This window comes from Puma concolor, chromosome E4 (assembly GCF_028749965.1).
Source record: "Puma concolor isolate L17-30 chromosome E4, mPumCon1.1.hap2, whole genome shotgun sequence".
NCBI classification, from domain to species: domain Eukaryota; kingdom Metazoa; phylum Chordata; class Mammalia; order Carnivora; family Felidae; genus Puma; species Puma concolor.
Window position 1 is genome coordinate 28,640,526 of NC_141683.1, and position 27,188 is coordinate 28,667,713.

The 27,188-nt window shown below is 53.2% G+C and overlaps 1 protein-coding gene across 5 annotated transcripts in view; it reads left to right on the plus strand.

Annotated features, from left to right (window-relative positions):
* The window catches only part of SYT2 (synaptotagmin 2), a 109,019-nt gene extending 81,868 nt beyond the window's left edge, over positions 1-27,151 (plus strand). For all 5 annotated transcript variants that reach the window (XM_086694500.1, XM_086694504.1, XM_086694505.1 and 2 more), the window contains exons 2-9: positions 12,354-12,548; positions 13,507-13,673; positions 15,026-15,145; positions 15,615-15,782; positions 16,156-16,323; positions 17,646-17,763; positions 18,696-18,829; positions 20,931-27,151. In XM_086694500.1, the coding sequence (XP_086550626.1) occupies positions 12,371-12,548; positions 13,507-13,673; positions 15,026-15,145; positions 15,615-15,782; positions 16,156-16,323; positions 17,646-17,763; positions 18,696-18,829; positions 20,931-21,137 (1,260 nt within the window). In that variant the 5' untranslated portion in view covers positions 12,354-12,370 and the 3' untranslated portion in view covers positions 21,138-27,151. The remainder of the gene's footprint in view (positions 1-12,353; positions 12,549-13,506; positions 13,674-15,025; positions 15,146-15,614; positions 15,783-16,155; positions 16,324-17,645; positions 17,764-18,695; positions 18,830-20,930) is intronic.
* The last annotated feature ends 37 nt before the right edge of the window (positions 27,152-27,188 follow it).

The following is a 27,188-nucleotide window of genomic DNA, read 5'->3' on the forward strand; positions in this document are numbered from 1 at the left end:
CCGTCACATCCTGTGCTTCAGAGCTGTGACCTCTGCCCAGGGCCTCCTCTCAGTGGGCTGGGATTTACTGATCTCAGCCTAGAGGCAAAAGAAAGAAAACGAGCGTCATTGCAGCGGGAGAGATTGAAGTTAGACACTGGGAAGGACTTTTCTTTTTTATTTATTTATTTATTTTTTTTTATTTTTTTTTTTAAAATTTTTTTTTTTTTTCAACGTTTATTTATTTTTGGGACAGAGAGAGACAGAGCATGAACGGGGGAGGGGCAGAGAGAGAGGGAGACACAGAATCGGAAACAGGCTCCAGGCTCTGAGCCATCAGCCCAGAGCCCGACGCGGGGCTCGAACTCACGGACCGCGAGATCGTGACCTGGCTGAAGTCGGACGCTTAACCGACTGCGCCACCCAGGCGCCCCTGGGAAGGACTTTTCTAGCTCTCCGGAACCTTGGAGTGGGTAGCTGCCCCGGAGCTAGTCAAGAGCAGGCCCTGCCTCGCTCTACCAGCAGTGACAACCTTGTTCCAAAGTGCAGGTGCATGTGGCCCGACCCGGGAAGGCTCATCAGGCCTTGGTACACAAGGAGCTCACAGACATGGGTAATTTATTTTCCCAATGAGCTAGAAAAATAATTCATTAAAACTTTATCCTCTGCCTCCCGGGACCAAATGTCGGACTGGAGCATGGGTTCAAAAAACAAAGAGATGCACTTACCCTTAGGCCTTGATCTTTTTAGCCTGCTAGCTTTGGTGAGAGGCATCTTGCTGGTTAACCTATTTCCATCTCATTACTTTGGTTTCCGCAACTACAACATGAGGAGAGATTAAGTAAGTTAGCTCCCCATTATCTGTATTAATGGAGGCCAGGCCTGAGTGTGATAATCTGCAGAAGTGTATGGTCCCCAGATCATATTGACTTGGTTTGGAGTGGGAGTTGGTAGTGAGTGTGTGTGTGTGTATGTGTGCGTGTGTGCGTGCACACGCACACACATGCACATGTGCTTTTGGTGAGGGGTGGGGATCGAACTTACTCATGTTTGTTGTGGGGTCAGAATCCGATTTTTTTTTTAAGGTGATATCTGATATGAAGTGCTGGGATAGTTGAAAGGGCAGAAATTACCTTTTTTTTGGTATTTTTATGTAATTTATTTTTTAATTTGCCTCCAAGTTAGTTAGCATATAGTGCAACAATGATTTCAGGAGTAGATTCCTTAAAGGGCAGAAATTACTTTTTATGTATTTATTTATTTTTTAATTTTTTTTTTCAACGTTTGTTTATTTTTGGGACAGAGAGAGACAGAGCATGAATGGGGGAGGGGCAGAGAGAGAGGGAGACACAGAATCGGAAACAGGCTCCAGGCTCTGAGCCATCAGCCCAGAGCCCGACGCGGGGCTCGAACTCCCGGACCGCGAGATCGTGACCTGGCTGAAGTCGGACGTTTAACCGACTGCGCCACCCAGGTGCCCCAGAAATTACTTTAAAAAAAAAAATGTTTATTCATTTTTGAGAGAGAGAGAGAGTGAGCAGGCACAGGCATGAGTGGGGGAGGGGCAGAGAGAGGCGGGTGACAGAGGGTCCCAAGCAGGCTCTGCACTGATAGCAGAGAGCCTGATGCGCGGCTCAAACTCACAAGCCATTAGCTTATGACCTGAGCCACAGTTGGACTCTGAACAGACTGGGCCACCCAGGCGCCCCAAGAATCTGATTTAAAAAAATTTTTTTTTAATGTTTATTTATTTTTGAGAGAGACAGAGCACAAGTGGGGGAGGGGCAGAGAGAGAGGGAGACACAGAATCCGAAGCAGGCTTCAGGCTCTCAACTGTCAGCACAGAGCCCGACGCGGGGCTTGAACTCATGACCTGTGAGATCGTGACCTGAGCCGAAGTCGGGCGCTCAACCGACTGAGCCACCCAGGCGCCCCAAACCCCAAGAATCTGATTTTGAAGGGAGTCTCATCTGGGAGGATATCAGTGGAGCCCAGAAGCCAGCTGGAGGTGAGTGTGGGGCTTTAGAGCTCCTGACCCATTCTAGGGCACAGGAGAAGCAGGGCGAGGAAGCAGGGTGGCCTCTGGGCAAGGCAGGGAATGTCTTGACGATGCCTCCCAGTCTGGGGCAAGTTAGGTGACTCCTGGCTGAGCTACATAAGCCCCTCATTTGTTCTCTCTCTTGCGAGGCTGGGAACTGGGCTCCTGATTCCGAAGCACCGCGGGGAGGGGGAGGGGACAGGCAGATATATTCGTGTGGTTCGAAATCACAGAAATACAGAAGGGTTCGCAGTGAAATATGTGCCAACTACTCCTTCCCAACTCCCCTCCCCTGGAGCAACAGCCAATGTCACCAGCTCCCTGTGTGTCTTTCCAGAGCCAGTCTGTGAATATCTCAGCACGTATATACACACAGCCCCCCCCCCCCTTTCCCCACGGATATTATGCTTAACTCGTGTGCATATTCATTTTTTGGTTAACATTCTCTTGAGATCATTCCACATCAGCACCCAGAGAGTAAAGCCCTGGAGCACCTCCACGATGCTCCCGCATCAGCTGACCACGAGCAGAGCAAAGGTCCTAAAAGCAGAGCATCCGGGAGCTTATGGGAGTGGGTGGGAGGCCAGCTCACGCTGCCTTCTGCAACTAGTCTAACCCCCTTCCATCCTACCTGACAGGTTATGGTCAATGGCGTCTCCCTTTAGACACAAGGATTACCACTCGGCTCTGAGCAACCTCTCAGACTCCTCTGTTTGGAGTCAAGGGGACGCAGCCTCCAGACACAGGCTGTTTTCACTTGTTAGGACGCCCTACCTGGGTGTACCCCAAGGCTCTCGGTGCATATGACCCTTTTTTAAATTTTTTTTTTTTCAACGTTTATTTATTTGTGGGACAGAGAGAAACAGAGCATGAACGGGGGAGGGGCAGAGAGAGAGGGAGACACAGAATCAGAAACAGGCTCCAGGCTCTGAGCCATCAGCCCAGAGCCTGACGCGGGGCTTGAACTCACGGAGCGCGAGATCGTGACCTGGCTGAAGTCGGACGCTTAACCGACTGCGCCACCCAGGCGCCCCGATATGACCCTTTTAATACCCACCGGTGGGCCTGCTTCCTGCCCTGCTTCAGGCCTCTTCCTCTGGGTTGGTCCTATGGTGACAGAGAGAAAAAGGGATAAGATAAAGGATTCAATCAGGTCGTCACTAGCCCTCCACCTCCTGTCCCGCCACCAGGCCAAACGTGGCCATTCCCCCTGCCAGAGGGGGCCAGAGGCAGCTAGCTAGTGCTCGGAGATCCCAGCGTGATCCCAAGCGTGTAAGGATCCTTAGACCACACACACCACCTCTCCTGGCCCTGTTCACCCGAGCCCGGCCCCTCCTGGTGCAGCCACTTCCAACAGCCAGGGTGTCCAGCAAAGCTTGGCTGAAATGGCCGTATCGTTGCTTTTCTCAGTGACGGTGTAGGGGTGAGGGAGGACGGTAAAGCCTAAAGCTGGGGGAGGACGTCGGGGAGGGGTACGTGCAGGGGGGGAGGGCTAGGTGAGTGGTGGCTGCAGCCCAGAGTGGGACTGACTTCCCCTGAGGAGAGACGCAGAGGCCAGGGCGCCCAGAACTGTCACAGGAGCCAAGTGGCCACCCTGGACAGACAGACAGGTGGATGGCAGCCAGCGGGCTGGGGGAGGAGGTCCTGCATGGACTCTCCGCTCTAGCTACCTCCCTAGCTTCCGCTCCACCCCTGCTCCTCACTGGGGGAGACCCTGCCTTCCTGAGCCACCCCAGAGGCCTGTCCCCCAGCCCCACCCCGGGGCGGGGGGTGGTGGGATAGGGATCCGGAGAGCAGGAGACTTGGCCTCAGGCAAACTTAGGCTCCAGTCTTGATGCTGACTGTCCGGCAGGCACTTAGCTGAGCGGAATGTGCCTTGTCTCTGAATTGGAGCTCACAACGGTGCCCTCCCAGACGGATTAACCGAGAACGAGAACAGAGACTTAACTGATTATTAAGTGTGTCGCACCTGTGGTTTCCTTCTGTGGCCTTTGATGGGAGCCAGGTGGAGGGCACTGTCCAGGTGCACAGAGCCTTCAAGGCTTAGTTTACTTCCAACCACTGGTCTTGGACTTTTGCTTCCCCTGGCAAGTCTTTCTGACTTCTTAGAACCTCGTTTTCCAGTGTGGCCACTGACCACCTGCATCAACGTGAGCCAGGGTGCTCGTTGTTAACCTGCGGGTTCCCGGGCCACACTTCCAACCCACTGAGCGAGGCTTTGAGGGCGAGGTGTCGTGGCGGGGGCGGGGCGTGGTCTGCACTTCGACAAGCTTCCCAGGGGCTCCCCAGGAACGAGACCCTTCCTCCTTCCTCATCCCTTCCCCTGTCTGCTCCTTGCTGGGTCTCCCGGCCCCTCCCCCCCTTCAGACCTTGACCCCTCCCTCTGCAGGCGCAGAACAGGTGCCTCCACCCAGCCCCCCGGCCTGTCTCCCAGGTGTCCTGGTTTTGGTGTCACGGCACCTTGCAGCCATCCCTGCCTGATGATGCCATTTCATGCTTTCCTGCTCGGGTGATTCTGACCAGACAGAGGAGTTCAGTCTGTGCCGGGAGCCCCTGGAGCCTCAAATCATTTATCATTCTCAACCCTTCCAGCTGGCTGCCTTCCCCAGGACTGCAGCCTGAGCCACAAGAGAGGCCAAGACAGCTGTAAATCCCTGAGGATTTGACTTTTCCTCCTTGCCGTGCTTGTCTCCGCCTGTGCTCCGACGCAGGAAGCCTGCATTCTAGCATGGGGAAGAGTCCTGGAGACGGAGGAGGCAGCTGTGCTGCTGGGGAAGGAACTGGACGGGGTTCCAGAGACTTAGATTCTGCCCCCAGCGCTGCCAGCAGCCCGGGCTGTGCGGCCTTGGACGAGGCACTTCACCTCTCTGCGCCTCTGTTTTCCGCAAGAGTCTTGGGAACTGGTGCCAAGTTTTCAACAGCTTGTTTCCTTAGCTTCCGGTAGACTGAGGAGGGAAGAAGAAACTGACCCCTTGGGCTTACCCAAGAGGGAACATAAAAGTCGTTTTTATTTATTTTTATTTTTTTTAATGTTTATTTTCGAGACAGAGAGAGACAGAGCATGAACGGGGGAGGGGCAGAGAGAGAGAGGGAGAAACAGAATCGGAAGCAGGCTCCAGGCTCTGAGCCACCAGCCCAGAGCTCTACGCGGGGCTCGAACTCACGGACCGCGAGATCGTGACCTGAGCTGAAGTCGGACGCTTAACCGACTGAGCCACCCAGGCGCCCTGAAAGTCGTTTTTAGAAACGCTTAGGAAATGGTTGGTGATGTCACAAGCATTCACAACTGCGCGAGGTCTGAGGCACGATAGCCCAGGCATCGCGGACGTGAGGAGTGCGCAACTCATCCATTTCCCGAGGATATTTTTTGAGAGCCAGCTGTGTGCTAGTCAGAAATGCCTACATTCATGAGTCTTAAAGTCGAGTGAGTGGAGACACAGGTAAAATGTGTGGTGTGTCTGTTGGTGATAAGTGCTGTGCAGAAGACGAAATAAAGGGGGGCTGAGATGCCAGTGGTTGGTGGAAGTTTGCCTTTTCAAAAATGGTCATCACGGATGGCCTCGCTGCGCTGAACACACAGCCGTGTGGAGGCCTGCAGGGAAGAGTGTTTCAGGCCGAGGGAACAGCAGGTGCCAAGGCTCTGAGTTAAGGGTGTGCTTGGCATGAGTGAAGATCTGGGAGGAGGCCAGCGAGGCAGAGGAGGGAAGGAAGAGAACCAGGGGGTAGGAGCAAGGGAACGGGGCTGGCCGTGCAGGGCCTTGAAAACTTCTGTGAGGACTGGGTACTTTGAGGGAAGTAAGCCGCTGTAGGGTTTTGTTTTAGTAATAGGACCGCTCTGCCTGCTGGGCTGAAAACAGCCTTGAGACAGACAAGAGGGAAAGAGGAGAGACCGGCTAGGAGCCTCCCATCATCCTTGTCCTGATAGAAAGGCCCCCTGACAATGGCGGGCCGCAGAAGGCCCCAGGGTAGTTCAGAGGGGCAGAAGGGCTTGGAGGGTCCTCTGGAGGGCACTGTGGGGTCTTGAGGCGGGGGGAAAAGGGCTTGCTCGGCTTTCTCTCTTTTTACATTTTTTAAACTCCCTCGACTCTGGAAAAGACGCAGAAGAGCTAAGGGATAAGGGTCATTGAGTCACATCGGAGGGAGCGTCTCCCGAGAAGAAATGCCCAAAGGGCAGCCTTGGAAAGATGAGAAGCACTTCTCAGTGCTCTGGGCAGGTTCGGGCCGTGGAAAGGGCACTCACCATCCCCGTTGACCTTAGCCTCAGCTGAAGGCATTAGGAATGCAGACTCCGTTTGACAGTTCAGCGGTCTAAGATTGGAGAGGTAAAAGAAACCATCCAGGGTCCAACGGCTCATAAGAGAATGTGCCTGACCCCGTAGCACGAGAGGCCGGCTGCAAAGGCAGAGGGTGGATGGACGGCTCGCGGAACCGTGGACACTGCCACTCACTCGTGCCGACTTCGGAGTCTCATCACGCACACGCACGGGTGCACACACACACACGCTCCCCAGGCCTCGCGGGGAGCGCCCTGGACCCAGCCTGGTGACTTGGAGCGGCTAGATCGAGTCTTAACAAGCCTGTGGGAAGAGCCCTGAGTCCGAGTCCTAGGCACTAATGCACCGGGTGGCCCTGGAAGGACGGGCTCCAGTGTCATCTGCAAAATGACATAACGTGTCCAGTGGTCTAGAGTCTGTGTCCTGCTCATTCCTTTTTTCATCACGTACCACATGTTTACTGAATGCCTCTCATATGTCAGACAGTCTGGTATCTGCTAGGGCAGGGTCAGCAAAATTTTTCTTCAAGGGCCAGACAGTAAAGACACGAGGCCATACAACGTCGGTCACACCTACTCGACTCTGTTGTTGTAGCGCAAAAGCAGCCAGAGAGAATGTGTCAAGGGATGAGTGTGGCTGTGTTCCAATGTAACTTTATTTACAAAAATCAGGCCGTGGGCCCCATGGGGCCCGTGGGTCATAGTTTGCCAACCCCTGTGCCAAGGCCACGGCGGTAAACAACGCACGTGTGGTCTCTGCTTCAATACAGTCACAAGCTGTGTAAGTGCCGTGAAGGTAAGGACAGAGCTATGAGAACATATCAGGCCTCAGTCTGGGGGCGGTGGTGGCAGGAGGCACGAGTGGGAGGAGGGGCCGTTTGAGATGGGCCGAGAAAGACGTGCAGGCATTAGCTCAGTGAAGTTGGGGGGTGGGCCACAGCATGTACCAAGGCCCTGTAGCGTGTGTGTTGGTGGGAGCAGAACATCTGTATTAGAAGAGAGAAAAAAGCCATGTGTGGTTGGTATTTGAGACTCAGGGCAGGGGAAGAGGAAATGATGATGCTGGATACAGGACACGAGGGCCTGGTAGGCCACCTTCAGGATTGTGGCTTGTGTCCCTGGAATGGCTTTTACCCATAGTGACATGATCAGATTCATGTTTTAGGAAGATTGCTTTGGTGGCACCTGCAGAACTGATTGGAGGTGAGCAGGAGGAAACAAAGTATGGGTAGAATGGGTATATCGAGGGCCCAGCTGGACCTCTGGGCCTGGAGCTCAGGAGTGAGTCGGGCTTTGGCAGCCATCAGAATGGGGATGTGGCTGAGGCCAGGGTGTGCAAGAAGTCACCCGGGGGGACACTTGGCCTGGGAAGAGAAGCCTTGGGGGCAAACCTTGAGGCAAGCGATGGAGTCCGAATTATGATGAAAATCAGGAGTGGTTGGAAGTGAACATGAGAGAAGTCAAATACAACCAAACGAAAAGCTCTGCTGGGTTTAGTGAGTGACCCTGTGGTCACCCGCGACTGTGCAGAGAGCCACTTCAATGGAGTGATGAGGCAGAAGCCACAGTGTGGGCGCTGAGGAGAGAGAGTTGGGGGCGAGGAAATGGAGACCATTGGTGGAGTGTGACCCTGAAGGGAAGGGGAGACTGATGCAGCTGAATGAGGAGGGGTGGGGAGGCTCTTCATTGCTTGGCTGGTGGTATTTTAAAATGGGAAGAACTGAGCAGAGGGAACCTTTCTGATGCCCAACCTTTCCTGTTCCTGTCTTTGTTTGTTATTTGCACATTTCAGTCGTTTTGTATCACTCAATAACTGCCAGCTCGTAAAGATATGGTAGTGACTCAGATGAAAACATTCACTGTTCTAAAATAATTACTGAGCATACAAACAACTTTTCATAAAAGTGTATCCTCTACCATCTGAGAGGTGGTGTGGTCTAGAGGAAAATCGCACTGGGCAGGCATTAGGAGACCCGGTTACCAGTCCCAATATGCTATAGGTCAACTAGATCTGAGCAAACTGGTTGACCAGGAAAAGTTGGGGATAAGAAAGCACATGCATCAAGAAGGTGGCCTGAGAAGGTCAGAGGGGACCCCTGAGATGGGGGGATTGGTCTTAAATAGGAGGAAAGTACTCAGTTGAAACAGGAGGTCAGGAGGAGAGGGCGGTTTATATGCAGGAAGGTCTGTGGTTTGGCGTAGGGTGGGACGTTGTCAGAGATTTCTCTTCAATGGCTTCTGATAATGACAGGCAAGGTGTTGGAGCCATGGGAAAGCCACGGGACTATGAAACAGAGGGTCTGGAGTGTCCGTTGTGAAGGAAGGCAGAGTGAGTTGATGGGGAGCATATATTAAGGTTCCTGTGCAGGGTTGAAGGACTGGGTGGTGTTGAGAATCTACGGGGTGCCCAGCTGCCCTCATGCAGGATGCTCATCAGCAGTGCTTAGCACTCTGGGGGTGGCAATGGAGAGGAAAAAGCTGATAGTGGGTGTCTTAGCTCAGATTGCTATAACAAAATACCGTAAACTAGGAGGCTTATCAACAACAGAAACGTATTTCTCACAGCCCTGAAGACTGGGAACTCTGAGATTGGGGTGCTGGCAACGTTGGGTTTTGGTGAGAGCTCTCTTCCAGGTTACAGACTGCCGACTCCTGGCATCCTCACATGGCAGAAGGAGCCAGCTAGCTCTCTGGCCTATTCTTCTCAGGCACTAACCCCATTCGTGAGCTCCACCATATGATCGAGACACCTCCCGGGTCCCACCTCCTAACACTATCACGTTGAGCAGTAGATCTCAACGTATGAATTTGGGGGTGGGGGGGGGCCACAAAAACCCAGTCCCTAATAGGATTTCTCCAGGAGCGGTGTTTTGCCAGGTGAGTGATGGTGCCTCCGGGAGGTCAAGGAGATTTCTGGAGGAAGAACAGTCTAGGCTGTAAATGCAAAAGCTGTGAGTTTGTTTGGTGAGCCCGTGACTGGCAGCAAGAAGGCCAACATGGCAGCAGCTGAGTGGCTGAGAGCAGGAGTGTTAGGAAATGCATTTGGGGAGCTAGCCAGGGGCCAGAGACCAGACCATGCAGAGATTTTATCTAAGTGTGATGAGAAGCCATTGGAGGGTTTAAAATAAATGGATCTGGCTGCAGTGCAGAGATTAGACTAAGCAGAGGAGAGTGGAAAGCTTCCAGATAGGTGGCTATTGTAAGACTTCAGGTAGAGGGGTGGGAAGTGGCTGAATTTGGAAAACATTGCGAGTGGAGCTGAGAAGTTTGCAGATGCCTTGCAGGTGGGGGTGATGGCAGGAGAGAAGCTTAGGATGACCCCAAATACTTTCTAGATGTGTAGCTGAGCAGGTGGGCCCTGAATCTATAGACCCCATCCATCTCTGGGCACATGGCCCTGAACCTGCCTTTTTAAAAAACATTTATTTATTTTTGAGAGACAGAGAGAGACAGAGCATGAGTGGGGGAGGGGCAGAGAGAGAGGGAGACACAGAATCCGAAGCAGGCTCCAGGCTCTGAGCTGTCAGCACAGAGCCCGATGCAGGGCTTGAACTCACGAACCATGAGACCATGACCTGAGATGAAGTTGGACGCTTAACCGACTGAGCCACCCAGGCACCCCTGAACCTACCTTTTATCAAGAGCCACATTCTCAAGCATCTTCGTTATTCCCCTGCTATCTGGGCAGCTTTGTCCTCATGTCTTATGTTAGAGGTGGATTTAAAAGGGCTTTCCAGGGCGCCTGGGTGGCGCAGTTGGTTAAGCGTCCGACTTCAGCCAGGTCACAATCTCGCGGTCCATGAGTTCGAGCCCCGCGTCAGGCTCTGGGCTGATGGCTCAGAGCCTGGAGCCTGTTTCCGATTCTGTGTCTCCCTCTCTCTCTGCCCCTCCCCCATTCATGCTCTGTCTCTCTCTGTCCCAAAAATAAATAAATGTTGAAAAAAAAAATTTAAAAAAAAAAAAAAAGGGCCTTCCAGGCACCAGGCCCTGGAAAAGCCACTGATCTGTGCCGCTGCTTTATTAACAGCCCTATGTTCCCTCCGAGTAGCTGTATGTCATTCCCCTTTGGTGATTCCCCTGGAACACTGGAGAATCTTTCATGGGAACTTGGGGATGACAAGACATCCGTTATTGACTGTTTTAAACTCTTACCCCTTCCCTCTGGAGTCATGGTGCATTCTAGGCTTTTCCTCACTGCCACCGAAGTGCAATTTTCAAGATGTAAATTTGTACACATTACCTGCATCCTTAAAACCCTCTGACAGCTTCCCATTTCTCTTTGGGTAAAGACAAAACTCTTTGCCATGGCCTGTGAGGTTATGTCCCTGGGCCAATCTGGCCCACTCTGCCAGCCCCATTTTGACCCATGCTCCTTTCACTCTGGTCTCCTTTTAAGGTTCTGTACTAATCACACTGCTTCCCACCTCAGGGACTTTGCACATGCTGTTATCTCTGTTTAGGCTGCTTATTCCTCTCTTCCTCACCTGGATACTTCCCAGTATCCTTCAGGTCTCAGTCCGTTCCTCAGGAAAGCAATTTTTCTCTCCCAGATTAGGTCGCATATGCCCCATTATAAACTCATACCGCCAAAGATACCAAAGAATCTCTCCTTTTTGGCATTTCTCAGAATTACAATCTTACATTCACTTATGTGCAGTTATTTAATCCACTTTATGGTAAGTTCCACAAGGGAAGCATGATACGAGTTCAATAAATTTGTTGAATGAATGAATGAATGAGTGGCTGTCACATTTGTCCTCTCTCCTCCGTCCCCTGCATTCCTATTCTCATCTGGGTCCGTGTCATCTCTGGCTGGTCTGTTGAACCAGCCCCCTCCTGGGCCCCAGCCCCAGCCCCACCTCCTCCAATGCCTGTGGAGCTATCTTCCCATAGCTCTACTTTTTTTTTTTTTTTAATTTTTTTTTCAACGTTTATTTATTTTTGGGACAGAGAGAGACAGAGCATGAACGGGGGAGGGGCAGAGAGAGAGGGAGACACAGAATCGGAAACAGGCTCCAGGCTCCGAGCCATCAGCCCAGAGCCCGACGCGGGGCTCGAACTCACAGACCGCGAGATCGTGACCTGGCTGAAGTCGTACGCTTAACCGACTGCGCCACCCAGGCGCCCCTAGCTCTACTTTTAACAGAGCAGGCCACTCCTCTGCCTTAAATGAATGCTACCACAGTAATATTTTTTACTAGCAAAAACTTGGAAACCATCTAAGTGTTTAATAGCAGAATATTAAACAAATATGGTACTTCCATGTAATGGGTATTATTTAGCTGTTCAATAACAAAGGAAATTTTTAGTGATAAAGGAAAAGACTTATGATAAAATCTTATGTTAACAAAAGGTAGAATGTCGAATTACATGTAATCTGGTCTCAATATGTAAAACACACTCTGAAAATCTACTGTTATAAAATGCTAACCCGAGTTATCTCTGGATGGTAAAATTATGGGCAGCTTGTCTTTCAACCTCTTTTCCTCTGTTTTCCAGAGATGTTGATGTAGATTGGAGGCAGGGATGATGACAGCCGGAATGTGATAGAGACACACAGAGAATCTAGGCAGAGTGAGGTCATGGAAGAAGTTAAGGAAAAGAGAGGCTCGAGAAGGAGTCTTTGATAGTAGAATATTGCCTCCTTCCTAGAGTTGTGCAGTTGGATTTAAACGAGATATATGAAAGTGATTAGGTTTACAGGCTTTGGAGTCAGGCTGACTGGCTTAAATATCTAAATGACCTTGGGAACCTCCATTTCCATATCTGTTAAATGGGAATAATAATCAAACATTAAGCTGTTGTTTGAATTAGAGGAGATCATGCACAGTGCCTGGCACATATAAGTACTAACTTAATGATAACTGTTATTGTTGTTTTACCACAGTTGTTAATATTATGTTATTATATTATGTTAATATTATGAGAAATATCTTTGAATTATAATGGGATTCTTAATAGTCTTTAGCTTTTGAAGAGTGTTCCCCAGTCCTTTGGGCAGAGCTTTCTGCACTTGGACCTCTGGGTTGTTCATCTGCTCCCATCATCCCCTCTCATCTGCAGTGATCCCCTCTGCCGCCATGAGGAACATCTTCAAGAGGAACCAGGAGCCCATTGTGGCTCCTGCCACCACCACCGCCACAATGTCAACTGGGCTCTTAGACAACTCTACCGAGAGTGGGGGCGCTGGGGAGAGTAAGGAGGACATGTTTGCCAAGCTGAAAGAGAAATTCTTCAATGAAATCCAGAAGATCCCCTGTGAGTGTCCTAGGTGGCTGAGAGGGCGGGGCAAGGCCAGGGTCAGTGCAAGGCCTTATGGGCAGGGCAGAGCTGAGGAAGGGTGGGGAACACCCCTGAGATGTGATTGGCTGAATGTTTGGATTCCAGGATGGATTATTTGGGGAGCCCCTTCAGGAATGGGGGGTGCCTGGCACTAATAAGGGGAACAAGGAGGCTTATGTGCCCCCGTCTCCTAAGGGGGAAGAAAGTTCTTACAACTTAGAAAACTGTCAAAATATGAAACCGAAAGAAGATGAAAAATTTGGAAACAGAAGCCATTGTTGAAGTTTCCCAGTCACACTTTGAAACTACCTTAGTTTGGAAGACAGAAAATACGCCCCCCCACCCCTGCTTTCTGAATTCTTGGCAGTGGCTGTTTAGGAGTCACCAGACATTAAGGGGAGCAGCCATATCAGTGGGAGATGGTTCTTCAGGACCATGGAGAGCAGCCAGGGCCCATCCCCAAATATTTGAGCTCTGCAAAGCCAAGCTGTCTAGGTCCTTAAGGAGCTGGCCTTCTGGCTTAGGTCAGCCCTCTCAAGCCTGGGCATAAGGAATGGGTCAAAGGAGCTCTTCCTACACCTGGGTCAGATAAGGACCATCCCATTCTTTCCAATATAAGCCAGTTTTCTGTAGATCAAATGAGTCAAAACCCAATAGAGCCAAACTGACGTTCTTCCTTGTTATACACCTGACTGCTATCTCTCAGTTAGTAGGCTGTATCCATAAGGACGGTAGGCTCAGGAGAGAGCAAGTATTAACGAAAAGGCATGCAAAGTATAGGCAAGTTGCATGTAAATCACTCATGGGTGTGTGGTTAAAAAATGTAGAGTGTGGACATTGGGGTTCATCTCTCCCCCCCATTTTTGCTGATGCTTTGGGGTCAGGGACTATAAGGTAGAGCACTGCTGACTTCTGGGGTCCTCTCTGTGGGCAGTACCACCCTGGGCACTGATCGCCATTGCTGTGGTCGCTGGCCTCCTGCTCCTCACCTGCTGCTTCTGTATCTGTAAGAAGTGCTGCTGTAAGAAGAAGAAGAACAAGAAGGAGAAGGGCAAGGGCATGAAGAATGCCATGAATATGAAGGACATGAAAGGGGGCCAGGTAGGAGAAGACAGTGGTGGGGGGAACTGAGAGGGGCCCAGCCCAGGCATTCCAGGTGCTGAAAGGCGAAGCAAAGGCTTCTGGGCTGTTCTACAGCCAAACCGGCTTCCCTCCTTAGAATGCCACATGACCCTCCCTATTGGCTACATCCCTAGTAAAATGTTGTCTACCCATCCCACAGTGGAAAGGGGGGGCTTTTTCATGTGTGATCATGGATGCATCCTTGAAAAGACAGAGGAAGAGCATAATATACTGACTCCCCCGCCAAAGAGGCTATTGGGACAAAATGTTGGAAAGAGAGCCCCTCCAACCTGCCAGGAAGTCACCATGGGAGTGACCCTGTGTTTTCCTGCCAGAGACTAGAGGACAAAATCTCACTGGAGGCACCTACTTGGTTGGGGTGGGTGGGGAATCAGATGGGGTAAAAGAATGGTCCTGAGGCACCAAGACCAGGGCCAAGGGGAATCCGTCTCTTGTCATGTAATAATTTGGTTTATTTACCCTTGTTTTGGGGGTGTTAATTGGCCTGGAAAAGTCCTTTGATAAACCCAAGTGCTTCCTTCTTAATGTTTAAGTTTACAAAGGCTTCTCTGTGCTTTTCTTTTGCCCACATCTGTTCTGAGAGTGACTAGGAGAAGTCTCTTGCTCAAGGAATCAATATGGAGGATGGCAGGAAGGGTCTGATCTCAAGAAGTCAGCCAGAAATTAAAATGGCCTTTGAGTGCTGTGTGTGTGTGTGTGTGTGTGTGTGTGTGTGTGTGTGTGTGTGTGCCTGAAGCCTGCAGTGCAAAGTCAGGGAAGGGGGACCCCCAAGAACGATCTGGGTGTAGCCTGACCTGGTCTCACCAGGTGGCTGTGACTTCAGGGGCTGGTCTGAGATGTAGGATGTTTTCTTACATCACTTTCTTCCTTCTCTTCTTACCTCTGGGGACTCACCCTGCTCCTGAATTCCTGCAATGCACTCCTGGTAAGTCTTGCCTAGAATGGGTAGGGCCTGAGCTGGGGGAACTTTTGGGGAGCAGCTAACAAGGGAAGCACCCCTCCCCCACCTCAAGAAGTCTAGAGCATTGGTGCAGCACCTGGTCTCATAGCACTGTGTCTTGAAGGGAGAGAGGCACACCAAAACCAGAACTGGGTCTTCCAGACACGGTCTGGGGTTCTGAGGGGCTGTCTGGGGGCTTTGAGGGGCTGTGCAGAATCAAGCCCCCTGCACAGTGCCACATTCCTTCCTGTTGCCCCGCACCAGCTCTGAGTCAGGGTCTGCACAGATGGGCTGGCTTCCTGATGCCCCTGCGCCAGGCCACATGGCTCCATTCTCTTAACTCGCCCCTCCTTTCCTCCAGCCTTCACAGGATGACGACGATGCAGAGACAGGCCTGACTGAGGGAGAAGGTGAAGGAGAGGAGGAGAAAGAGCCAGAGAATCTGGGAAAACTGCAGTTTTCCCTGGACTATGATTTCCAGGCCAACCAGGTGTGAGGGTGGGGCTTGGCGGCAAAGTGGGGGATGGGACAGAGGGCTGGGTGGGAGGGAGATAGAAACAGCTCCACACTCCCACAGCCCTCACCCCCACTTTGGCCCATAGGCATTCCTCCTTTCCATGGGGTGGGGTGGGCTGGAAACCGCAGGCAGGTACCCCTGAACATTGACTCTGCCTTGGCCACCAGCCTGCTCTACAGAAGGTTCCCTGGCCCAGATTGGCATCCACCAACCTTGGGCAAATCAGTTGCCCTTTAAGCTACTGCTTCTCCTGATGTCATTCCAGATTCCTGGGGGTGGAGATGGGAGACCAGTCTTGCTCTCTAGCACCAGCCTGTTCCCACCTCCCCAGCTGCCCACCTCTGGTGGTGGTGGTGGGGGAGTTGGTGGGTGCTGGGTCTAGGGCCAGGGCTGGTGTTAGAGCAGTCCTGAGACTCAAGGCCCTCCCTCACTCTCTCCACAGCTTACCGTTGGCGTTCTGCAGGCTGCTGAATTGCCTGCCCTGGACATGGGAGGCACCTCAGACCCTTATGTCAAAGTCTTCCTTCTTCCAGACAAGAAGAAGAAATATGAGACCAAAGTCCATCGGAAGACATTGAACCCTGCCTTCAATGAAACCTTCACCTTCAAGGTGATGTGGGCTGGAAGGGTAATGCCACGTCCCTCCCTGATCCCAATTCTGCTGGGAGTTCTACAGACCTCTCCTTGGTTCTTAGCTGTGGCTAAGGCCCTGGAATGAGCTCAGGCTGGAACAATGGTGGGCTGGACTGTGGGCTTATGTGTGAGGTCACTGCTCAGCCTCCTGTAGGACTGGGACATTCCCCTCCCCCCCCCATCCACTCTGCTCCCCCAGAGCCTGGGGTCTTCTCTCTGTCTCTACAGACTCACCAGGAGTCCTGCAGGGTAGTAGGAACAGAGCTCTAACCAAAGGATCTGCCCACAGAAGCCTCTGGAGGTGCATGAGTTGGCTTTGACCCCTGTCTGATCTTGCTTGTGCCCTTCAGGTGCCATACCAGGAGCTAGGAGGCAAAACCCTGGTGATGGCCATCTACGACTTTGACCGCTTCTCCAAACATGACATCATTGGCGAGGTTAAGGTGCCTATGAACACCGTGGACCTTGGCCAGCCCATCGAGGAGTGGAGAGACCTGCAGGGCGGGGAGAAGGAAGAGGTGAGAGCAGAGACCATGTGGAAGATAAGTGTGGCTGCCCGCCTGGGCTACCACCTATTGGCACTACGGAGATGGTAGGCTTTAGAGTTGGGTGAACTGGGTTAGGACCCTAGCTCCACAACCCCACCTGTGTGACCCTGGGCACATCACTTAATCTCTTTCGATCTGGATTGTCTCCTGTAGTGTTTTTGCAGATGAGAATTACTTATCTCTGTAATGCACCTGGCATCCAGTAGGTGTTCAAGTAAAGGAGAACACCATTATTATTTTTACTCCTAAGTTTCTGCTGTCACCTAGGGCCACCGGTTTATGACTTCGTGCCTCAGTTTACCCACAAGGAAAGCCCACATTTATTTTAAAAGATTCTCAGCATGGGGGCTTGTCCTCCCAACAACTGCTACGGCTTCAAGCACTTACCCAACACTTATTGGGCACCTACTGTGTGCCAAATATTCCATTTTAGCCACTGCTCCTTCCAAGCATCGGTCATGTGTCTTGGCCAAGCCCCTGCTGTGTGGCCAGCTCAGTACCAGGTGGTAACGGAGGGGGCGAGAAGGGACGCTGAAGACACCCTTTCTTACCTTGGGGCTCATGCTGTGTGAAAGCAGGGCTGGCACACTTGAGCCGGGATATTGGCCTGAGCGACCTGGTCTCTGAGAAGCTTGACTCTGGCATGATGTGGGCAGAGCTCTTAGAAACCAGGAGTCCAGCAGGTTTCGTCCTGCCCCCAGTGCTAAATTGTTGTGGGACTTTGTGGGAGTCTCACTGGTCACAAAGAACCCTTGCCTTATCTCCATGAAGATGTTGCACTGACAGCACATAAGAGAAGGGACACACTGTGCTTTGAAGACCACAGGTCACACTGCGAGTGGAATGGTCGACAGGGGGCTATCGAAAGGGTTGGGAGTAATCAGGGAGGAAGGCTTCCGAGATACTCGCTTTCCCAGTGTCCTTGGAAATGAACCCTTGGGTACCATGCCCAGCCTCCTTTCCATCTCCCCTTGGCCTGGGGTGGGAGCCTGACCATGCCCCGCGTGTGTCCAGATCCACCCAGACGTCACTCGCACATTCCTGCCCACAGCCTGTACTCTGCTCCCCTCACTCCTAAGGGCATGGCTCCTGCAGCATCACTCTCAGGGGCTTTGTTGAACTGCAGCAGGAGGCCCTGTGACCTTCTCCAACATCACAGATGTGGGGACTGGGGACTGAGAGGGCTGGGGATACACCACCGCCTTGCTAGTCTTGACAAGATGGGGGTCCGCCGTGCTAGAGGCAGTGGGCTGGCTAAGATGACCCTGGGTCCTGCTCTTCCCCCTGGACAGCCAGAGAAGTTGGGCGACATCTGCACCTCCCTGCGCTACGTGCCCACGGCTGGGAAGCTCACTGTCTGTATCCTGGAGGCCAAGAACCTGAAGAAGATGGACGTAGGTGGCCTTTCAGGTACATGCAGAACTTCTGGCTGCCATTGGGTGGCACCAGCGAGCCGGTCACTGGCCTGAGTTCTCTGTTCACATATCCGTTGTAAGAGCACTTTCTGGCCCTGGGATACAGAGAGTATCACCGAGCAGCTGTGGGTCTGAGCGCAGGACTGTGGAGCCGGAGAGGTCTGACTTTCCCTCCTTTCTCCACGGGTCCCCTGCCCCCACTCTGAGCTGCTGGGCAGTATAAGCCATGGAGGGAAGAACCAGAGAAACTCGTGTAGGAAAGCTTGCCTCTGTCACGTGCCACAGTCCGGAACACTTTTCCGGGAGGCGCTCTGCTGGCCCTACCCTGGAAGGGGACTTGGGGGGTGGGGAGCACACGGAGCGGGGCCGGCCCACAGCACAGGGTTCTGGTGGGACAGCGGAGCACGCACTTTCCCGAGAATCAGGCCTGTGCCTGGGCTTCAACTGGTGGGGCTGGCTGCCGGCTCTGTCACTGATCCGCTGTGTGACTGGGGGCACATCACTTCACTTCTGTGAGCCTCGGTTGCTCATCTGCAAGGTCAGGAGGATTGGATTGAATCGGGGATGGCAGATGTGTGTGGTGCCTTCAGCACTCCTCTGTCCCCTGCGTAGGACAGATATCACCAAGCGACCCCCTCACTCTTTCTAGACAAGGCCTTACTTAGTCTCAGGAATGTCCCCAGTGTAATGCTCCAGGCGTTACACGAGGCCACAACCAATCAGCCCGAGGTGGTCCTTGAAGCGAAACCTTTTTGCCGCCCCTGAACTGGACGCTTACTCTGCTGCTTTTGGACTCAGCGGCCCATGCCTTAGGGCTTGCTGGGTGCCTGGCCTTGGTGGGGTGGGTGCTCTAGGCGGGCAAGTACGTTCGGTGGGAGGGTGGGGCACTAAGGGTGCCTTTCCGGGGCCGGGATTCTCCCTGCACAGACCCCTACGTGAAGATCCACCTGATGCAGAATGGGAAGAGGCTCAAGAAGAAGAAGACGACGGTGAAGAAGAAGACCCTGAACCCCTACTTCAACGAGTCCTTCAGCTTTGAGATCCCCTTTGAGCAGATTCAGGTGCTCGGGTTTTCGGGCCTGGGGGCACAGCAGTGGGGGCATGAGGGAACTCACCCAGACGCCTCGAGCCACCTCACTCGCCCTGGTGGGAAGGGCTCTGACTCTCATGGTGCCGTCCTGGGTCCTCCTTCCCGGGGCCCCTGCCAGAAAGGGCTTCCCCCTTTTCTGAGATGAACAAGAACCACTCCAAGCCATCCTACCCATCATTCCTTGGGAACTGCGAGGTACACGGGCGTTCAGTGGGCCTGTGAGGTTGGAGCTGCCGGGGAGGTAGGGGTATAGCCTCGTCCTCTTCCCGCTCCTCCTGGTGCAGCCGCTTCCTGCCTTGGCCAGCCTTCTCCCACTTCTGCTGCCCCCTGGGTCTGCTCCCAGGTACCCCTCTGCCCCCTTCCTCTCTCCTCTTCCCCTCCATCCTTCCCTTCTCTACTGTCTCCTTCCTTCCTCCTACCAGCAAGCTCGGTAAGTGGTGGAGGTGAGGTCTGTTTTTCACCATGAGGGGGCATGAGTGAGATCTGAATGTGGCGGGACCAGACACCCACCGAGCCGTCTGGAATTGCAGAGTGCTGGATCCTCTTGGAGTCTTGGTCCCTCCCTCTTTGGAGTGAGCTGCTCCCTCCTCCCTTCCTCTCCCTCCCTGCCCCCGCCCCCAGGACTGGGAGGCGAAGGTGTCAAGGGAATCTCAACGATAACGTTAGACCAAGAGAAGTCCTTGTGGAAAACTTAAGATAGACATGAAGCGTACTGGCCAGGAGTTTCAAGTTCGACACGCCAAAAGCCAACATAATGATCTTCCCCAAACCCCTTCCCCCGCCCACACCCCAAACCTGCTTCATCTGCATTCTCTTTTCAAGTGACAAACCTCGGCATCATCTTAGACCCCCTACCCTTTTTCCTTTCTCGTTTACCCAACATGCTTTGCTGAGCATTCCCTAAGCGCCTCCCTAGGAACTGGCTAGGTGCTGGAGAAGCATGTGCAGAAGACATAGTCCTTGCTCTCGAGGGCGTCACCGTCGCGAGGGGGAGCAGGGACAGGCCATTGAAACAGGTGAGGCTTCCTGGACAAGCTTGGTCCTAAAGGTGGAGCTTGAGTAGCCTGAGTGGGCTGTGGGGCAGGATGAAGAAAGGTCCCGAGTGTCACCTCGGCCAGTCCAACTGACACCAAGTCCTTTTGATTCTCTCCCCTCAGTGCCTCTCCAGCCTGGCCCCTGCTTCCATTCCCACCGCCCCACCTTGGTTCAGGCATTCACTACCCAGCCCCCACAGCTCCCCCCTCGGCCCCCGGCCGGCCCCCCCCACCTGTCAGTCCCCGTCCTCCTCCAGTGAATCTCCCGCCTCGATGTGAGGGGTCTCTTCCTGAAATATCCATGCCACTCCTCCCAGGAGTCTTTGGGAGCTGCCTGTTGCTTGCCTGAAGAACAAAAAGCACACTCCTTAGCTGACCCCACCCTGCACAGCCCACCCTGCTGACCCCATTTCCTGCCTGGTTGTTCTCACACTCAACCTCAGTGACTCTGAACTTCTTCTGTTTCCAAGATACCAAGTGCACGCTTCTATTTCTATGCCTCCGCCCAGGCTCCTCTTGCTTCTTGGGATTCTCTTCTCTCTCTGCCTAGAGAAGTCCTCAGCCTTCACCTCCCAGTTTCTATGTCACCTCCTTGGTGAAGCCTTTCTTGATTGACCCGAGGAGGACTGTCGCCTCGTCTGAGTTCCCGTAGTACCTTGTGCTAACCTCTCTAGCAGAACCTGCCTCACTTTGTGTTGTAAATTTCTGAGTATGGGTCTGCTGCTTTCATTAAGGTGAAGTACTCCTCTTCCCTTGTCTTCACCGCCCTCCACTTCCAGGCACTCAACAGTGGCTGGAGCACAGCACATGCTGGGTAAGTGCCTACTGGTAGGGAGAAAGGCTGTTTCCAGAACGTGCAGCCTTTGCCTCCCTTTAAGTTCAGTCTTGGAAGTAAGTTCAGAGATAGAAGCAAGCCGCCCTGGGAGGCCTCTCCTTGCGGGGCATTTGGAGTAGAGGATAGAGGAGGAGAAGTTTGGTCACGGGATCGTGCGTTTCCACCTGCCAACTCCCCCCCCTCCCTCCTCTGTTTCCCCGCAGAAAGTCCAGGTGGTGGTCACTGTGCTGGACTATGACAAGCTGGGCAAGAACGAAGCCATTGGCAAGATCTTCGTGGGCAGCAACGCCACGGGCACAGAGCTGCGGCACTGGTCTGACATGCTGGCCAACCCCCGGAGGCCCATCGCCCAGTGGCACTCGCTCAAGCCCGAGGAAGAGGTGGACGCGCTTCTGGGCAAGAACAAGTAGGCAGCAGCGGCCGGGATCCCGCGCCGTTACAGACACTGACAAGATCCAGAGCTATCAATACCTCAGTTATGCAACCTTAGAGGTTTTCTTTCTCATTTGTTTGTGGTTGTGTCCTTGTTTTTCCTTCCTTTATCTCTTTTGAGAGACCAACTTCCCTCTGATGGCTGTGTGAGGAGAGTCCCCTAACAGGTGAAAGAGAAGCCTGGCTCTTTTCATCGTCCCAGGAGCTGTCCTTGCTGCATGCCCTGTCACGTTTCCCTCTCACTCTTTCAAAGCTTCACTTGAACCTCACCCTGAGTGAGGCCCTCTTTCAGCAGAGAGTCACAGCACTTCCTGTGTTTTGAGTGTTCTGGACCAACAAAATGGCAGCACATCCTGTTTCCTGACAGGGAAGGCAACACAGTGGCCTATGATGTGTGCGTGTGTGAGTGTGTGTGTGTGTGTGTGTGTGTGTGTGTGTGTGTGTTGGAGCATCTCTCTGCATTCCTGGGATGAACCATGGACAGTGAAGTTGTGTGGGAAGAGAAGGCTCTTCGGGGACCCTGAAGTGAAGAGACGTCCACTGTCTAAGTGGGAGATCTTCCGTCAGCTCGTGGAGAGGGCTCAGGATCCTGGTCGGGTGTCAGACGCTCCCATACTCTTTGTGGGTGGCTATTTGGGAGGCAAGATGTGGAGACTGGACTTGTCCAGAACTAGGACCAAAAACCTGATGCCATCATAGACTTCCTCTCGTCAGGCCTTGTTTCCCCACAAGTGTGGTTTCTGGGACATTCGTGGACATGAACTATTCACTAGATTGGTTAGACTCTAACAGGGACCATCAGTCCTGGGATCTCACTGTTGTTGACAGTTAACGTCAAACTATGAAGAAAGAAGACCCATTACCTAGAAAGACCAAATGAAACTCCTGGATCTTCTTTACCCCCTTCCAGTGGGAAACACAGATGCTTTCTCCCTTTCCAGAATATAAGCTATGCGGTTCATTTGCATTTTTTCCCCATCATGCTTTTGCTTCTGTTTTCTCTTTTAATCTAAGTGGAGCAACACTATCTGAAGACTGTTTTGTGTACAGAGCCAGAGACTCTAAAAAGAAGGCTTGAATTCTTGTCCCCCTGAGGTCCAGGTAAGAAGGGGGAGGATGGTGGAGAGACGGCAGAGATTTCCCGGATGAGATAGGTGGGGGTGCTGAGATCCGTGCCCCCCCAGCTCCCACTCCTCTGCCTTCCATGCCAGATAGTTTGTGGGTAGCTGACGTGGCCCAGGGAGACCTGTGGGGAGGCCCCATCCTACTATTCCTTGGGGAGGCGTCTCTCTATGAATGCCAAGAAGCAGGACATCCATTCCAAATGGGTGGTGGAGGACACCTGCCGGGGTTTCTACCCCACGCTCGGTTGTGTCCCTTTCCCTCTTCACCTTTTGTCCCCAGCATTGATAAAAAGCCATATATATGTTAGTCAAGTTTGCACTGAGCCTCCTTCCAAACCTTCAGCCTGGGCAGGAGAGTCAGGTCCCACATGACCTAAGGCCAGCACCACTTCCTTTCACCCCTTTCTCCCACCCTTGCCTCCCTTCCTTCAGCCTCTCTCTTCCATCCGTGAAGCCCTCAGGCCCTTGCCATTTCTTCGCCACAGAATACTCATAGCTTCCCCAAAGCTTGGGGATCTCTCTCTTTCCCAGCAAAAATGGCAGCACTTCCTGTCCTGTCCCATCTGGACCACCTCAGTTTTCTATAGGTACCTGAGACAGACGGACAGTGTTAGAGACACTCAGGGTTTGAGGGTCCAGAGCATCTTTTTATTTTATTAAAAGAAAGGAAATGGGGTTTTTTTTTGTTTCTGCTGTGCCATGTGTTTTGATTAGAGCAAGGAATGAGGGAACACCTCCGTCAGAAACAGACTGGGAAGCAGGGCTGAACCTTGCCCATCTCTCAGAGACCCTTCTCCTTCTTGCTAGTGGCCCTTGGCACATGGGAGGTCGTATTTTACTGGAGCCTGTGTGAGTTTGGGTGTGTACTTAATGATGAGAAGGTAAGACTCTGACAAGGACTATGAGCTTTGGTCCTCGGGACCAGAGTTGTGGTCCTGGTGGAGAGTTGTCAGAAAATGGGGTGCCTTCAGAACCCAGCTGACTGCAGAGTAGGATGTCCTGCTATGGGCATCAGGAGTCACTGGGCTCTTCTCCAGTCTCCAGAGCTGTGAGGTTTTGGTGCTTTCTCAGGGTCTCTCTCCCCACCATATCCCACAAACCTTGCTCAGAGGATTGTCCATCTTGTTTTCCTTACCTTCATTCTTTTGCCCTTTCCCGATGGGCTTCCTACCGCCTGAGATTCTTCTCAGCCCATGAACCTGATTCAGCCCTTCCAGAGCCCGAGATTTGCCACTCTCCTGATGGGGAGGAAAAGAAATGGTGGGCACCCCTAGGTGGTGTGGGTGTCCATGTGCCAAGAGACAGGGGCTGGATTTTGTTACTCTGGGCCCACCTCTAGTGAGCAGGTGGGGACAGGTTGCTGAGAGACTGAGTGTTGTTGGCATTGGTGTAGAGCCAGGGCGAGACCTATGTGTGGGCAATCATTCCCCCACCCCTGCACCCCACCTAGGTTCTGGCTGGTCCTGAGATGGGTGCTTGGCCCAAATGAGCCATCCTAGTCAAGGCATCTATCCAGCCTCGTGAACTAGGCAGGTCAACTTAGAGTCGTGAGTTTTCTACACCTGAAGGCTGATGTTACTCTAACTCCGGAGCATCATTCTGTACCCTCATTGCCATGCAGGTTTATTTCTGGAGACGTTAGGGTGGGCTGTAGGCCCTAATTAGGAGCTAGGGTTTGACTAGAGAAGGGTTCCGGAGGCCTCTGTGGTTATGAGTTTCCCGTCTATTCCAGGCAGGAAATAGCGTAGAAGAGATTTTTTTCCAAAGGGACTGAGACCACAAAGACTCAAACCCAATCCCACCCGGAAATGGGGTGAAGCCAGAAAACTCGGGCTTCTTTCTCCTTGAATAATCATCCCAGAGGGGAAACTAACTCCGCCAGAGCCATAGGCAGATTGTTGGTCTTTGAAAGTGGAAGCTGAGGCCTGGGGACAGCCGGGTAGAGAACCCTCGGGCAGCCCCAGACAGTGAGCGAGCAGATGCTTGGCATGAACGAGAAATGACTTGGCAGGGATCCCTCAGGTGGAGGACGGGACAGCAGGGATTAGAGCACAGTCTCAGGTGATGATCTTTTTTTTTCTTCCCAGGCAACCATACATGGTTGTGTTTCTGCAGAATCAGTTTGGGATGATTTTGCTGGCCCAGGGCTTCAGCGAGAGAAGAGAGAGGGGTTGCCTCAGTCCCTCCTGTGGGTAAAACCAGCTCCCTGACAAACCTGCCTCCATGCAGCGGGGTGGTGGTGGGTGAGCAGAGAGGTTAAGAAACTCCCCTGGGGTCGCAAGTGAGAGATTCCATGATCCTTTAATGTATGCTAACTCTCGGTCTCACCCAACCATATACAGAGAGAGGCTGTCTTTTGGTGTCCCCCCCCCCCCCCGCCCCCGTAAAGGTAGGAAGAAATTGAGCCAAGACCTGCCCTCCCACCCTCCACTCTGTCCCTTCTACTCTCCCCCTTCCCACCTCAGGCTGGTCGGGGGCCCTGTCTCTGAGCCCAGCATGGTGGCAGGCAGCGAAGGGTCCCAAGGCCTGGTCTTGGTGGCCCAGAGCCCCATGACATGGTTTGTCAGATTGGCAAACAAAAATACAAGATACCCAGTTAAATTTGAATTTCGGGTAAACAGAAAATAATTTTGAGGCTAAGTATGGCCTAGGCAGAATTTGGGACATACTACGCCAAAAGTGATGTGTTGTTTACCCGGGGTTCAAATGCAACTGGCTGTCCTGTGTTTTATCTGGCACCCCTATTCTATGACCACTTGTCCCCTCTGCTCCCCCCCTTCAGTCCCAGGGGGCCAGAGACTGGTCACCAAGGATCTTACTGCTTTTTGAGCTGCAACATTGAGAAGGGGACACTGTGACTTGAAGACACACGAATATACTTTATTTTTGAAGCGACAACAAAACAAGACCCTTCTGAAGCCATTCGAGCCTCATCTGACCCCTTCCGTGTGCATTTAGTTATCTATAAAAGACGATAGTGACCTATAAACATATGAACCGAGTCTTGTCTACTCAACATGCATGTCTCTTTCTGTAAATAGCCGCATGGCCGTGCCCCTAACCCCTAACCCCTGACCTCAGACCCATTTCACACCACTCGTTGAGGCTGCCCCTTCGATTTTATGTCACGTAAAGTCTTTGTCCCCAAGCCCCACCCGGTCTCACCCCATCGGGAATCCCCCAGTGGGAGCCGTCGGCGGTGGGGGGGGAGTCGGCTTCCGGCTCTGGCACCAGCCCTGCCTTCAGGGACGTGGGACGACCACCGGTGCCCTGAAGGCCCGTCCGTCCCCACTGCCTGCCGCACATCCGCCTGCAGAGCTGACCCTCCGTGTACCGTGCACCGTGTCCAGCCGGGTGTCTGGTGTCCCGGTGGCTTCCGTGTCCTGCGTGTGTGTGTGTGTGGTGTGCCCCTTCCTCCCACTGTTTGAATTAACTGAAAAGCCATAAAGGGGGCCTCCTGCTGGAGACCGCCCTCGGTTCCTCCCAGGAGACCCCCGTGTCCCTCTGACTGGCTCCCCACAGAACACTTGTGAAGGGCTCACCTGTTGTCACCCCTCCTGCTCTCTCAGCCCCACGTCATGAGGACGGATGGTGTCCGGGGGTTCCGGCAGGGCCCCAGGAGACGTCCCACCTGGCCCTGCCCAAGTGGGCTCCCTCCACCTGGGTTTGACAGTCCAACTCCATTTCCCCCCTGCGCGTGGACAGGGCAGTGGTGGGGACACCATAGTTTTGGGTACCTTTCCTAAGGGCGCTGAGGAGGCAACCAGGATTTTCAGGAGCAGCTAGTCAGCGGCTCGGGTTCCCATTACCATCTGGCTTTGACAGACCCAGCCCCACGTATGTGACACCGCGGGGTCGGGGTGTGTGGGTGGCGAGGGAGGAGGGTCTCTTGGGGGGACACCGGAGAACGCCGTGGGTTATGCCCTTCCCGCCGTGTCCCCTCCCGCAGGCTGACAGAGAGCGCCCCAGAGTGGGCAGCTGAGGGTTGCCAGGGCTCCTTTGAGAGTGGTGGGCAGGTCTGGCCCCCCCAGACCCTCCTGTCAGCTCCCCAGGGCAGCCCCAGCCAGGAGCACCCAGTGGTCAGAGGTGCTGAGAGGGACGTGTAGCTCCCGGCCCCCGGGGCGCCGATGAGGGCAGACGACTTATGGGAATAATGCCAGGAGGCCTCAGGCATGGCGACTAGTAAGCACGAGGAAGAAGAGAGATGGGAACAGGAGGAGGACAAGGCCAAAGGCTGCGAGGTGACTGTGTATGCTCAAGCGCGCAGAAGCCCCAGGGATCTTTGCGCTGGGGACCATCTCCGGGTGGGCTGGGATCAGGAGCTTGGAGGGGTGGAGGGACGAAGTGTCTAACCTCTTTCTGGCTCTCTCCGGGACCCTCCCACTGTTCACACCCACAATGCAGGCAAGAATTGAGGGGATCTGGCCTGGGGAGGTGGCAGAGAAGTGTGCGTGGGGCCGGAGAGGGGGTCTCTCCATCCAGCCCTCCTCAGCCATCAGGACTCGAGGAGGACCCTCTTCAAAGAAGCCTGACTAGAAGTTCTGCCCTGACTCCTCCCCATCTAAGGACTGGATTTGCTGCTTTCTGAAATCCCAGGGATCTGAAAACTTCAAAACCAGGGTGGGCAGACCCTCGTCTGCCCCAGGTCGCCCCTGGAATGCATCGGCCCCACCAGGAACACTGCCTTTGTCTTCATAGGAAGGACTCATGTATAGCCCTGCCCCCTCTCCGCCCGCCGTCCCCGCCCCATGCTTGGCAATGCTCTCCACACCCCCCCTTATGTGGACTCTGTTCTTGTCCGATCTCTTGTCAAATTGTTATTTTGTAATGAGCTGCGTCTCCTTATTAAAGAAATGAGCTGAAAGAAACCTGGGGGTGGGGGCTGTCTCTAGTTTTTGCTGGGCT